The sequence below is a fragment of the Mirounga angustirostris genome, unplaced genomic scaffold (genome assembly GCF_029215605.1).
Source record: "Mirounga angustirostris isolate CCGP_5_RB_7025 unplaced genomic scaffold, mMirAng1.0.hap1 SCAF_2, whole genome shotgun sequence".
NCBI classification, from domain to species: domain Eukaryota; kingdom Metazoa; phylum Chordata; class Mammalia; order Carnivora; family Phocidae; genus Mirounga; species Mirounga angustirostris.
Window position 1 is genome coordinate 71,463,998 of NW_026991710.1, and position 13,217 is coordinate 71,477,214.

At 38.8% G+C, this 13,217-nt stretch overlaps 1 protein-coding gene across 7 annotated transcripts in view; it reads right to left on the minus strand.

Moving 5' to 3' along the window:
- FAM13A (family with sequence similarity 13 member A) overlaps positions 1-13,217 on the minus strand; it is a 351,485-nt gene that overhangs the window by 129,507 nt on the left and 208,761 nt on the right. For 6 of the 7 annotated variants that reach the window (XM_054508809.2, XM_064584794.1, XM_045880762.3 and 3 more), the window contains one exon: positions 38-201. In XM_054508809.2, the coding sequence (XP_054364784.1) occupies positions 38-201 (164 nt within the window). The remainder of the gene's footprint in view (positions 1-37; positions 202-13,217) is intronic. The other variant, XM_064584795.1, reaches the window with a different exon arrangement.

A 13,217-nucleotide genomic window follows, 5' to 3' on the forward strand; every position in this document is an offset into this window, starting at 1 on the left:
ACAACATATAACATGTAAACAAAAGAAACATGCCAACCTGGATACCAACTTTGAGACATTAGCATCCTCTGCTGAATTCATGTCATCCCAGCAGGGTTTTCTACGACTTAGCCGCAGGCTGACCTGAGGAACGCCATCACATAGCTCTGGTTGTGGAACTCTGTGGGCCTGAATAGATCCCTCACTCCTGGATTTGGGGATCTAGAAAATAAAATTTAAAAGACAGAGAAAGAGAGATTTTAAAAATCTTTCAAATTACGTTATTGAAGATGATTTATTCTGATTTATTAGTAACCTATTAATAATATTCTAGAAAAATATAAATCTAGTACAGAATTTAAAATACTTAAAAAAACTGTCAAATGGCAAGGGGCACAGGGAAGGGGAGAAACCAATACTTCCAAGGGGAACTTTCAAACCATACACAGCCCACGTCCCTCTCCTGGATTCTCATACAAATCTTCCCCAGGCTCACCCGCCCTCCCCACCGCTGCCCTGCCAGAATAACATTCTGTGTAATGACAGATTATGACAGTATATCTGACTGGCAACTCGGAGTGAGGGAAAGAAGAAATAGGAAAAAGGCAGGGGGAAAAAAAGGGCTGAGAACTACTGAAATGAAGGATGCCAATGTCAGAAAGGCATCCAGAAATATTTACTACTATCAAGCAAAATACACACCAGTTCGCTAATAGTTTCTGTTGTAATCTTCTTTTATAGGGCAAAGTGTGGCCTAATACATTTTTAAATAAGGAAATATCTAGGAAAAAAACCCACCTTTTTAGTTCTTTTATATCTCTGGAAGCATGGGCCACAGAGTGCCAAATGAACACTGGTGTATTGACGTCTCTTATCAGAAGTTATGTGCTCCTCCCAATCCCAGAAATACCCTCATGCTTTTATATTAGATCAGAAAGAATGTGAATACAACCCATGTCCTTATTCTAAAATTGTATAAAAATCATGTGAGAGTTTCAGGTAAGATTGAAACCCTTAGATCAATTGTATTTATGATACTGGAAGCTTTTTCTCATCTCTAAGCTTTCTTATGCTTGTCCTTCAACTGGAATGTCATCTGTTCATCACTGGCTACTCACCAACTGCCTAAGACCAAACCAAATCTTAACTTCCTTTGAGGTTGAGATAAGAATCCACTGCCCACAGAGCTTCTCTAATTAACCTCAGGTCTTTTTTTTTTTTTTTTTTAAGATTTTATTTATTTATTTGACAAAGAGAGACACAGCGAGAGAGGGAACACAAACAGAGGGAGTGGGAGAGGGAGAAACAGGCTTCCCACTGACCAGGGAGCCTGATGCGGGGCTCAATCCAGGACCCTGGGATCATGACCTGAGCTGAAGGCAGACGCTTAACGACTGAGCCACCCAGGCGCCCCTTAACCTCAGGTCTTAATAACCTTTCCCAACTTTGAATTCCTATAATACACCACCACAAAATCTACACTTGATTTCATGTCATCTGATACCTTCACCTTAGATGTTTTATATTTCTAGGTTATATGGCTTCAACCAGATGCCTGGAGACAGAGATTATAGTCTCATGCTCTTCCTCTTTTTCCCCTCCCCCGATCCCTCTCTTCATCTTACGTATATTATTATTTTTAACGTTTGAGCCACCAAGTTTAGCAAAGTTTTGAACCCATTAACACTTATTGTCAGACAATACAGTCTTCAACTACAAGATATTCCCAAGACAGTGACTGACAAAGAAACTAGGATAACAGGCAATTAAAAAAAATAATACAGGGATAATTATAAACATAAATATTTAATAAGGTCATACCTCTATGAGGATTACATAAAAATAACATTTGAAAATAATTTAGCAAATAGTTATATTTAACACAGAGCAAAGTAAACACTCAGTAAAAATTAGCTTTTATTAACATTGTTGTTATGTGAAATTTGCCCAAATCTGATGATTACTAATAAATTGTTCCAATGCATTTCTCTGTAGAACTTTTATAAGATCATGAAAAGCAAGGAAAATGGGCAAATTTTCTTTTTAAACTATGAACTATAGTTCATTGAGATATTTGCCAAGATTACTTATGAAAGAAATATTAGGGGCGCCTGGGTGGCTCAGTCAGTTGAGTGTCCAACTCTTGATTTTGGCTGGGGTCATAATCTCAGAGTCCTGGGATCGAGCCTGGCATCGGGCTCCAGGCTCAGCGAGAAGTCTGCTGAGATTCCCTCTCTCCCTCTCTCTCTGCCCCTCCCCCCGCTTGTGCTCACTCTTTCTCTACCTTTCTAGAATAAATCTTTTTAAAAAAAGAAATATTTAGATAAACAGCAAGAGAACATCTGAAAAGTACAAATATATACTATTTATATATTTCATAAAGGGGCTCCTTTTGCATGTGGTTATTTTTCATAAGAGTAGGCAAGAAAAATAAACACACTGAAAAAGCAATAAGATTTCAAACTAGTTAGCTAAAAAAAATCTCATACCCAGACTTAATTCTCTCAATATTAAAACAAATACAAGAGCAGTTGTTTGGCAACATTTCATGGTGTTAAAAGGTTCAGTGATAATTTGGGGGTTCTAAATTCAATTGTTTACACAGAGGAGAAATAGTCTAAGGTAAAAAGGCAATATGCAACTGATTCCATTTTGTCAGTTTATATTAAAATAGACTACATAATGCAAATCACTTAAAACTCAGATACCAGAAACTACATCAGCAACATTATCAAAGTATATTTTTGTGATGATTTAATCTCTACAGAAATAAAATAGACATGACTATCATTAATCATGAACTTCAAAATATAAACTCATAATTAATATATACCAAAGTAGTACAAAGAACTGAATTTGTGCAGAACATGAAAATACCACATGAAGTTTGAGAGAACAAAATTGTTAGAAAAAAATAGCTCAGTAACTGTAAGACTACTAGAACTATAGTGCATACACACACACACACACATATATATATATACATACCTATATATTTTAAAAGGAATGCATGTTTTTAAAGGGGATTAACAGTCTTGAACATATACCTTGAGGACTGTACATTTTCATTACAGAAATGACTGTAGGAAAAATAGAGTGATAAAATTTTAAAACCTGCTACCTTACTGATGTTATTAATTTTAGTACAAATGTATGAACTTTGAGAAAAGGAAAGAGATCACTTTCTTTGCCTTAGCTGGAATTGAGATTTTTAGAAACACATGATTTGAGCCTTGGCCTTATTGGGTAGGTAGAAGGGATAGTTTTATTTTTACGCTCTGGGTATCCATCTCAGATTGTGTAAAGTTCAGTGGCTGACTTTGAGATGGTACTCAAGGCTCCTTTCATCATAACTCTCTAAGGAGGAATAGGACCTCAGTCATCCAAGGCCAAGGATACAAGGAGACATGTTATTACAATGTAGCTTAAAGCAGTGGTTCTTACCAGGAGTCAGTTTTGTCTGGAGACATTCTTGGTTGTCATGCTGGGGGTGAGGGTATGTGGTATTGGAGTCTAGTGAGTAGAGGCTAGGATTGTGACTAAACATCTTACAATGCACAGGACAACCTGCCATGAAAAAGAGTTATCTGGCCCAAAATGTTAGCAGAGCTGGAGCTGAGAAACCCTGCTTCAGGGAACATAAGAAGAAACCTGTATTGATGCAACTCCTCTCTTTATATTCTTTTCTTCTGGTTCCACCCTCCCTTTTTTGTCAATTGGCATGTTAAGATGTAATGCGCCCAGATAGGTTTAGCAGAAATGGGCCAAGGAGGTCACCTAGACCTGCTCTGTCTAATCAAGGGCTGTTCCTGATTCCATGAGGTTCAGCCAAGCTCTGGGGGGCAGGGACTCCAAATAGGACTAAAAGCCTTACTCTGATAATGGAGCTAATGTGCTTGGAGAGACCCACCTGCAGCCTCCCTCATGATGTGTGGCTGCAGTAGGCAAACAACCAATGGTCTGGGATGCCAACACGGGTTGCCAGCTTTCTCTTTCCACCGGAGATACCCATTTTTCACACCACATTTTGCTGCTCTATTTTTGTGATTTCTCCATGATAACTTCTGTTCTTGAAGGTGAAAGCTATAAACACCCCCAAACCATCTATAGAAAACATTTTGCTCAGAAGAATCTGCCATTGACTGAGTTAAGGATCCATGCACATGCTGTGTGATTTATGTGTACCACTGAAATACTAAGAATCCCAGGGATTGTAAAAAGAGCACATTCCATGAATGTATTTGCAGGCGCGGAACAGACTAACACAAGGAATTTGAGCTGCTTTAGATTTTGAGACGCCATGGGAATAGAAACACAAGAATAACTTCTGACAATGTAAAATTAGGAAATATTCTCTTAGATGTTGTGGCTATTGTTATAGAGATTTAGTGAACATTTCTCTGTGTTAGGCATGGTTCCAAGAGATCTATGTCAGTTAATCCCTTTAATTGTCACAACAACTCAAAGAGGCAGGGACTATTATTGTTACCATCTCACCAATGAGGAAACTGAGGCATCAAGAATGTGAGTTACCTGTCCCATTGAGGAAGGAGCAGAGCTACGAACCCAGAGACTCAGGCCTCAGTACTTGTGCTTACCACTATTTTCTATACTTGGTTACATGTGAAACATTAGAATTGCAAGAAGAAAAGGCACTTTTGGATGAAAGTCACATTAGAGATTATCAGTTGATACCATAAAGCACATTAATTCTCGTATAAGCAACACTCTTGTTTTAGACTCATTTATATTCATTTTCAAAACTTGTAAGTTAATTTTAAAAATAGCTATGGTATGGAAATGGGAAGACGGGGCAGGAAGCTTTTACTTGGAGCCAGGTGTCCTGGGACATGGGCTCAAGGAAGTCTCATCTTAAGACGCTCACAGAGAAGTCTGTACACCGTAGTAAGCTGAGGTCTCTTCACATCAACACAGTCCAACTGCTGTTTTACAAAGTTACTCATTCACATCCCTGACTTCAGGTCTTTTATCAGGAAAAAAAAAAAAACAGGCAGAAGTAACTGCAAACTGAGCAGTTTAGGAATTAAGATAGAAGACTTTCATAGATTTTCCTTCTATTAGCAATATAAAATTTGCTTAAAAATTTTTGATCATTTATTTTTAATTATCAAAATCAATGATCAAGCAATGAGAACGTTTATCATCCCAGCCCCAAATGCAATCTTTTGGCTTCAAGTTCTTGCTAATTTAGAGGACAGGATTAAGCAGGGTGATGGGGCCTTAAAACAGGATGTTCTGGAAGATTATTCCAAAGGGATACCATGGACACTAGAAGGAATGCAGTGAAGCAGTGGTTCTTACCCAGGGGTGCACATCGGAATATCCTTTGGAGATTTTAAAAAGTACACCTACCTAAATTCATCCTACCACTCTACTTCTCAGTCTCAAGGAATATCTCTGAGATGGATGCTGGGCAGGTGTATTAAAAACAACAGTAAAACACCTTAGAATAATATGTACTGCTGAATCAAAGTTTTTAAATTTGCCAAGAAGTAAATAGTTTCTCTTTGAGGGTTTTGAAAATAAATGTTAAGGCAAAAAAGATTAAATTAAATGAACATTAACTGAATTGTTTGATTATAGCTGGTCATATTAAGTTTCATGTTTATATAAGAAAAATTAGGTGGAAAATTAAGAAATTAGATGTTTATTTTAGAACCACTCAGTTTTGGGGACCTGCGTGGCTCAGTTGGTTGAGCGTCTGCCTTCAGCTCAGGTCATGATCCCAGGGTTCTGGGATCAAGCCCCACATCGGGCTCCCTGCTCAGTGGGGAGCCTGCCTCTGCCTCTCCCTCTGCCCCCCCTACCCCCTGCTTGGACGCGCTCTCTCTGACAAATAAATAAATAAAATCTTAAAACAAAACAAAACAAAACAAAAAACCACTCAGTTTTTGAACTGAAGAGAGATCTACTCCAATTGCCTTATTTCAAAAATGAAATCCAGGGATACAGAGAACTGAAATGAGCTGCCCAAGATTGTATAGATAGTGGGAAAGTCAGCTATTAAGACCTTTCTCCTGGCCAAAGTGACAGTGGAAAATAAAGTAATAACATGTAAAATCCAGAGCAAACGGAATGATCAGTGGTAGTTCAGGGAGGCCACATGCCTGCTGTGACCCAGAAGGAAAGCAGATGGCAACACCTTGGGCCAGGAGCACACTGCAACAGTGTGGAGTTGGAAGCTACCTCATAGAGTCTCATCACCAGCCCCAGCCTGACGTGAAGGTTTTGTTTATTTCAGAAAAATACATTTCTATCTTGTTTAAGTTGATGTTGTTTGGGGTTTATTTATATGCAAGGAACCCTAATCCAAACTGATGTAACATTTTGCTCAAATACTACTTTATCAGTAAAGCCTTCTTTGACACTATATAATATTCTCCCTTATGCTCTACTCCCCTTTACCTTGACCTTGCTTTCTTTATCTCCACTGCACATAATGCCATCTGACATACTGTATATTTGTGTTTATTTATTTGTTGTCTTTTCCCCCTAACCAGACATAAGTTCTAGGAAAGCAGGAGCCCTCATGGGTTTGTGTTACAAACATGGTGGGATGCAGGGATGGCCAGGGGAGGGCCACAGAGGGGCATGGCCCACCTTAAAGGAAAACCCAACTGCTTACTTTTACTGGGTTAAAATGTAGTCACATGGTGACACACTGCTGCCTGGGAAGTTAGGGAATGTAGTCTTATAGCTGTATATCAATGTACCCAGCCAAAGAAGGGAGGGAGAATAGCTCTTGGGAGGCCACTAGCAGTCTTGACCACAGATATAAAAAAAAATAATAATAATAAAGAAGTGTCTGAAAAGGATGTCTGGGGAGGAGCATTCCAGATAGAGAAAAGAGCAGAGCAAAGTCCTGAGGAAGAAGCATGATTCCCAAGTCTGAAGAACAGCAAGGAGGTCACTGTGGCTGGAGCTGAATGAATACAAATATTGGCAAGAGATGAGGTCAGTGATGTAGCAGAGGGCCCAGATCATGTATACTTAAAGACTTTGGTTTTTACTGAACAAATAGAAAATTTTTGGAAAGATGTTGAGGAGAGAAGTAACAAGTCTGACTTTCATTTTAAAAAGGTCCTTACTGGTGCATGGGGGAAAAGACTGTAGAAGGGTCAGAGCAATGCAAGCAGACCAACTAGGAAGTCATGGAGATGCTTGTGGCTTGAATCCAGGAGCTGGGGAGAAGACTTTAGATTCTGGTTGTATACTGAATGTGGAGGCAACAGAATTAGCTGATGCACTGGACATGGGGCAGGCAGGAGTCAAGAATGATGCCAAAATTTTTGGTCTGAGCACTGAAAGGATGAAACTGCCATCATGGAGTTAGAAAAGATAGCAGGAGGTACAGATTTTGTGGGTAAATCAGGAGTTTATAGCTTTGAACACGCTAAAAACTTTAATAACTTTGGACATTCATAGTTTGAGATGCACATAACATAGAGAGATGTAAATGTCATATAGGGAGTTGAATACAGTGGTTGGAGATGAGAAACTTCAACTGAAAATACAAGTTCGGGAGTCATCTATCAGTAATTGGTATTTAAAAACTAAGTAATTAGAAGAGGTCACCTAGGAAGTGAATCTAAATAGAGAAGGGAAGAGATCAGACTAAGAACTGATATCCAGAGTATGCTGAGCTTAGAGAGAGAAGACCCAGAGAGACTGAGGAATGGACAGTGAAGGAGAAGGAAAAACAAAGAGAATGTCCTGAAAGGCAAGGGGAAAGGGTCTCAACAAGGAAGGGATATATACAGTTGCCGTGTAATCTAGAAATTCTAAAACATATATCTACATATAGACTTGTACATGAATGGTCAGAGCAGCATTATTCACTACAGTCAAAAAGTGAAAACAATTCACACATCCATCAACTGATGTATGGATAAGCAAAATGTGTCTATCTGTACAATGGAATACTCAGCTATAAAAAGGAACGAAATACTGATACATGCTATAACATTGATGAATCTCAAAAATATTATGCTAAGTGAAAGAAGGCAGACACAAAAGGACACATTATTCCATTTATATGAAATGTCCAGAACGTACAGATCTACAAAGACTAGAGTAGCTCAGTGGCTGCCAGGAACTGAGCAATGGGAAGTGACTGCAGATGGGTATGGGGTTTGTTTTTCGGAACGATGAAATGTTCTGGAATTGAATGATGTAGACAGATGCACAACTCTGTAAATATACTAAAAATTACTGAACTCTAACTTTAAAAGTTAATTTTATGGTATATAAATTATATCTCAGTAACACTGTTATTTAAAAAAGGAAGGTATGATCAAGTGCATCATATGCTGCTGACAGGGTGAAGAGGATGAAAATTGAGAACTGGGGTGGGGGGGCGGGGAGGAGCAAGAGGGCAGAGGAATAGGAGACCTAAATTTTATCTGGTCCCAGGAACTCAGCTAGATAGGGATCAAACCATTCTAAACACCTACGAACTCAACAGGAGATCGAAGAAAAGAATAGCAGCAACTCTCTGCACAGAAAAGCGGCCACTTTCTGGAAAGTCTCTTCTGACTTGTTTAGTGTATATTTTTCTGGGGTCGTTGTTACCCTGTTAGCATTTTGTTCTCCCATTCATCTATTCTCCTCTGGACAAAATGACAAGATGGAAAAAATCACCTCAGAAAAAAGAACAAGAGGCAGTACCGACTGCCAGGGACCTAATCAATACCGTCATTAGTAAGATGTCAGAACTAGAGTTCAGAATGATGATTTTAAAGATACTAGCTGGGCTTGAAAAAAGCATGGAAGATATTAGAGAAAAATTTCTGGAGAAATAAAAGAAAAAAATTTAACCAAGTCAAAATCAAAAAGGCTATTAATGAGGTGCAATAAAAAATGGAGGCTTTAACTGCTAGGATAAATGAGGCAAAAGAGAGAATTAGTGATGTAGAAGACCAAATGATGGAAAATAAAGAAGCTGAGAAAAAGAGAGATAAACAACTACTAGATCACGAGGACAGAATTCGAGAGAAAAGTGATACCATAAGACAAAACAATATTAGAATAATTGGGATCCCAGAAGAAGAAGAAAGAGAGAGAGGGACTGAAGGTATATTGGAGCAAATTATAGCAGAGAACTTCCCTAAGTTGGGGAAGGAAACAGGCATCAAAATCCAGGAGGCACAGAGAACCCCCCTCAAAATCAATAAAAATAGGTCAACACCCCAACATCTAAAGTAAAACTTAAAAGTCTCAGAGACAAAGAGAAAATCCTGAAAGCAGCTCGGGACAAGAGATCTATAACCTACAATGGTAGAAACATTAGATTGGAAACAGACCTATCCACAGAAACCTGGGAGGCCAGAAAGGAGTGGCATGATATATTCAGAGCGCTAAATGAGAAAAATATGCAGCCAAGAATACTATATCCAGCTAGGCTGTCATTGAAAATAGAAGGAGAGATAAAAAGCTTCTAGGACAAACAAAAACTAAAGGAATTTGCAAACACAAAACCAGCCCTACAAGAAATATTGAAAGGGCTCCTCTAAGCAAAGAGAGAGCCTAAAAGTAACGTAGACCAGAAAGGAACACAGACAATATACAGTAATAGTAACTTACAGGCAATACCATGGCACTAAATTCATATCTTTCAATAGTTACCCTGAATGTCAATGGGCTAAATGCCCCAATCAAAAGACACAGGCTATCAGATTGGATAAAAAAACAAGACCCATCAATACACTGTTTGCAAGAGACTCATTTTAGACTCAAAGACACCCCCAGATTGAAAGTGAGGGGGTGGAAAACCATTTACCATGCTAATGGACACCAAAAGAAAGCTGGAGTGGCAATCCTTATATCAGACAAATTAGATTTTAAACCAAAGACTGTAATAAGAGATGAGGAAGGACACTATATCCTACTTAAAGGGTCTATGCAAAAAGAAGATCTAACAATTGTAAATATCAATGCCTCTAACATGGGAGCAGCCAATTAAATAAGCCAATTAATAACAAAAGCAAAGAAACACATCGACAACAATACAATAATAGAGGAAGACTTTAACACCCCCCTCACTGAAATGGACAGATCATCTAAGCAAAAGATCAACAAGGAAATAAAGACTCTAAATGACACACTGGAACAAATGGACTTCACAGATATATTCAGAACATTCCATCCCAAAGCAACAGAATACACATTCTTCTCTAGTGCCCATGGAACATTCTCCAGAAGAGAACACATCCTAGGTCACAAATCAGGTCTCAACCAGTACCAAAAGACTGGGATCATTCCCTGCATATTTTCAGACCACAATGCTTTGAAACTAGAACTCAATCACAAGAGGAAAGGTGGAAAGAACTCAAATACATGGAGGCTAAAGAGCATCCTACTAAAGAATGAATGGGTCAGTGGCACCTGGGTGGCTCAGATGGTTAAGCATCTGCCTTCGGCTCAGGTCATGATCCCAGGGTCCTGGGATCGAGTCCCACATCAGGCTCCCTGTTTGGTGGGAAGCCTGCTTCTTCCTCTCCCACTCCCCCTGCTTGTGTTCCTGCTCTTGCTATATCTCTCTCTGTCAAATAAATAAATAAAATCTTTAAAAAAAAAATTCATGGAAACAAATGAAAATGAAAACACAACTGTTCAAAATCTTTGGGATGCAGCAAAGGCAGTCCTAAGAGGAAAGTGTATAGCAATACAAGCCTTTCTCAAGAAACAAGAAAGGTCTCAAGTACACAACCTAACACTACACCTAAAGGAGCTGGAGAAAGAAAAGCAAGTAAAGCCTAAACCCAGCAGGAGAAGAGAAATAATAAAGATCAGAGCAGAAATCAATGAAATAGAAACCAAAAGAACAGTAGAACAGATCAATGAAACTAGGAGCTGGTTCTTTGAAAGAATTAATAAGACTGATAAACCCCTGGCCAGACTTATCAAAAAGAAAAGAGAAATGACCCAAATAAATAAAATCATGAATGAAAGAGGAGAGATCACAACCAACACCAAAGAAATACAAACAATTATAAGAACATATTGTGAGCAACTCTATGCCAGCAAATTAGATAATCTTGAAGAAATGGATGCATTCCTAGAGATGTATCAACTACCAAAACTGAACCAGGAAGAAATAGAAAACCCGAACAGACCTATAACCACTAAGGAAATTGAAGTAGTAATCAAAAATCTCCCAACAAACAAGAGCCCAGGGCCAGATGGCTTTCCAGGGGAATTCTACCAAACATTTAAAGAAGAATTAAGACCTATTCTGAAAATGTTCCAAAATAGAAATGGAAGGAAAACTTCCAAACACGTTTTATGAGGCCACCATTACCTTGATCCCAAAACCAGACAAAGACCCCATCAAAAAGGAGAATTACAGACCAATATCCTTGATGAACATGGATGCAAAAATTCTCACCAAAATATTAGCCAATAGGATCCAACAGTACATGAAAAGGATTATTCACCACGACCAAGTGGGATTTATCCCTGGGCTGCAAGGTTGGTTCAACATCCGCAAATCAATCAATGTGATACATTAATAAAAGAAAGAACAAGAACCATAGGATCCTCTCAATAGAGGCAGAAAAAGCATTCGACAAAGTACGGCATCCTTTCTTGGTCAAAACTCCTCAGAGTATAGGGATAGAGGGTACATACCTCAATATCATAAAAGCCATCTATGAAAAACCCACAGCGAATATCATTCCCAATGGGGAAAAACTGAGAGCTTTCCCCCTAAGGTCTTGAACATGGCAGGGATGTCCACTATCACCACTGCTGTTCAACATAGTATTAGACGTCCTAGCCACAGCAATCAGACAACAAAAAGAAATAAAAGGCATCTGAATTGGCAGAGAAGAAGTCAAACTCTCACTCTTTGCAGATGATATGATACTTTATGTGGAAAATCCAAAAGACTCCACTCCAAAACTGCTAGAACTCATACAGGAATTCAGTCAAGTGGCAGGATATAAAATCAATGCACAGAAATCAGTGGCATTCCTATACACCCACAACAAGACAGAAGAAAGAGAAATTAAGGAGTCGATCCCATTTACAACTGCACCCAAAACCATAAGATACCTAGGAATAAATCTAACCAAAGAGGCAACGGATCTGTACTCAGAAAACTATAAAATACTCATGAAAGAAAATGAGGAAGACACAAAGAAATGGAAAAATGTTCCATGCTCATGGATTGGAAGAACAAGTATTGTGAAGATGTCAATGCTACCTAGAGCAATCTACACATTCAATGCAATCCCCATCAAAATACCATCCACTTTTTTCAAAGAAATGGAACAAATAATCCTAAAATTTGTATGGAACCAGAAAAGACCCCGAATAGCCAGAGGAATGTTGAACAAGAAAAGCAAAGCTGGTGGCATCACAATTCTGGACTTCAAGCTCTATTACAAAGCTGTCATCAGCAAGACAGTATGGTACTGGCACAAAAACAGACACATAGATCAATGGAACAGAATAGAGAGCCCAGAAGTGGACCCTCAACTCTAAGGTCAACTAATCCTCAACAAAGCAGGAAAGAATGTCCAATGGAAAAAAGACAGTCTCTTCAACAAATGGTGTTGGGAAAATTGGACAGCCACATGCAGAAGAATGAAACTGGACCATTTTCTTACACCACACACAAAAATTGACTCAAAATGGTTGAAAGGCCGAAATGTGAAACAGGAGTCCATCAAAATCCTAAAGGAGAACACAGGCAACAACCTCTTCGACCTCAGCCACAGCAACTTCTTCCTAGAAACATCGCCAAAGGCAAGGGAAACAATGGCAAAAATGAACTATTGGGACTTCATCAAGATAAAAAGCTTTTGCACAGCAAAAGAAACAGTCAACAAAACCAAAAGACAACTGACAGAATGGGAGAAGATATTTGCAAGTGACATACCAGATAAAAGGCTAGTATCCAAAATCTATAAAAAAACTTATCAAACTCAACACCCAAAGAACAAATGATCCAATCAAGAAATGGGCAGAAGACATGAACAGACATTTTTTCCAAAGAAGACATCCAAATGGCCAACAGACACATGAAAAAGTGCTCAACATTGCTTGGCATCAGGGAAATCCAAATCAAAACCTCAATGAGATACCACCTCACACCAGTCAGAATGGCTAAAATTAACAAGTCAGGAAACAACAGAGGTTGGTGGGGATGCAGAGAAAGGGGAACCCACCTACACTGTTGATGGAAATGCAAGCTGGTGCAGCCACTCTGGAAA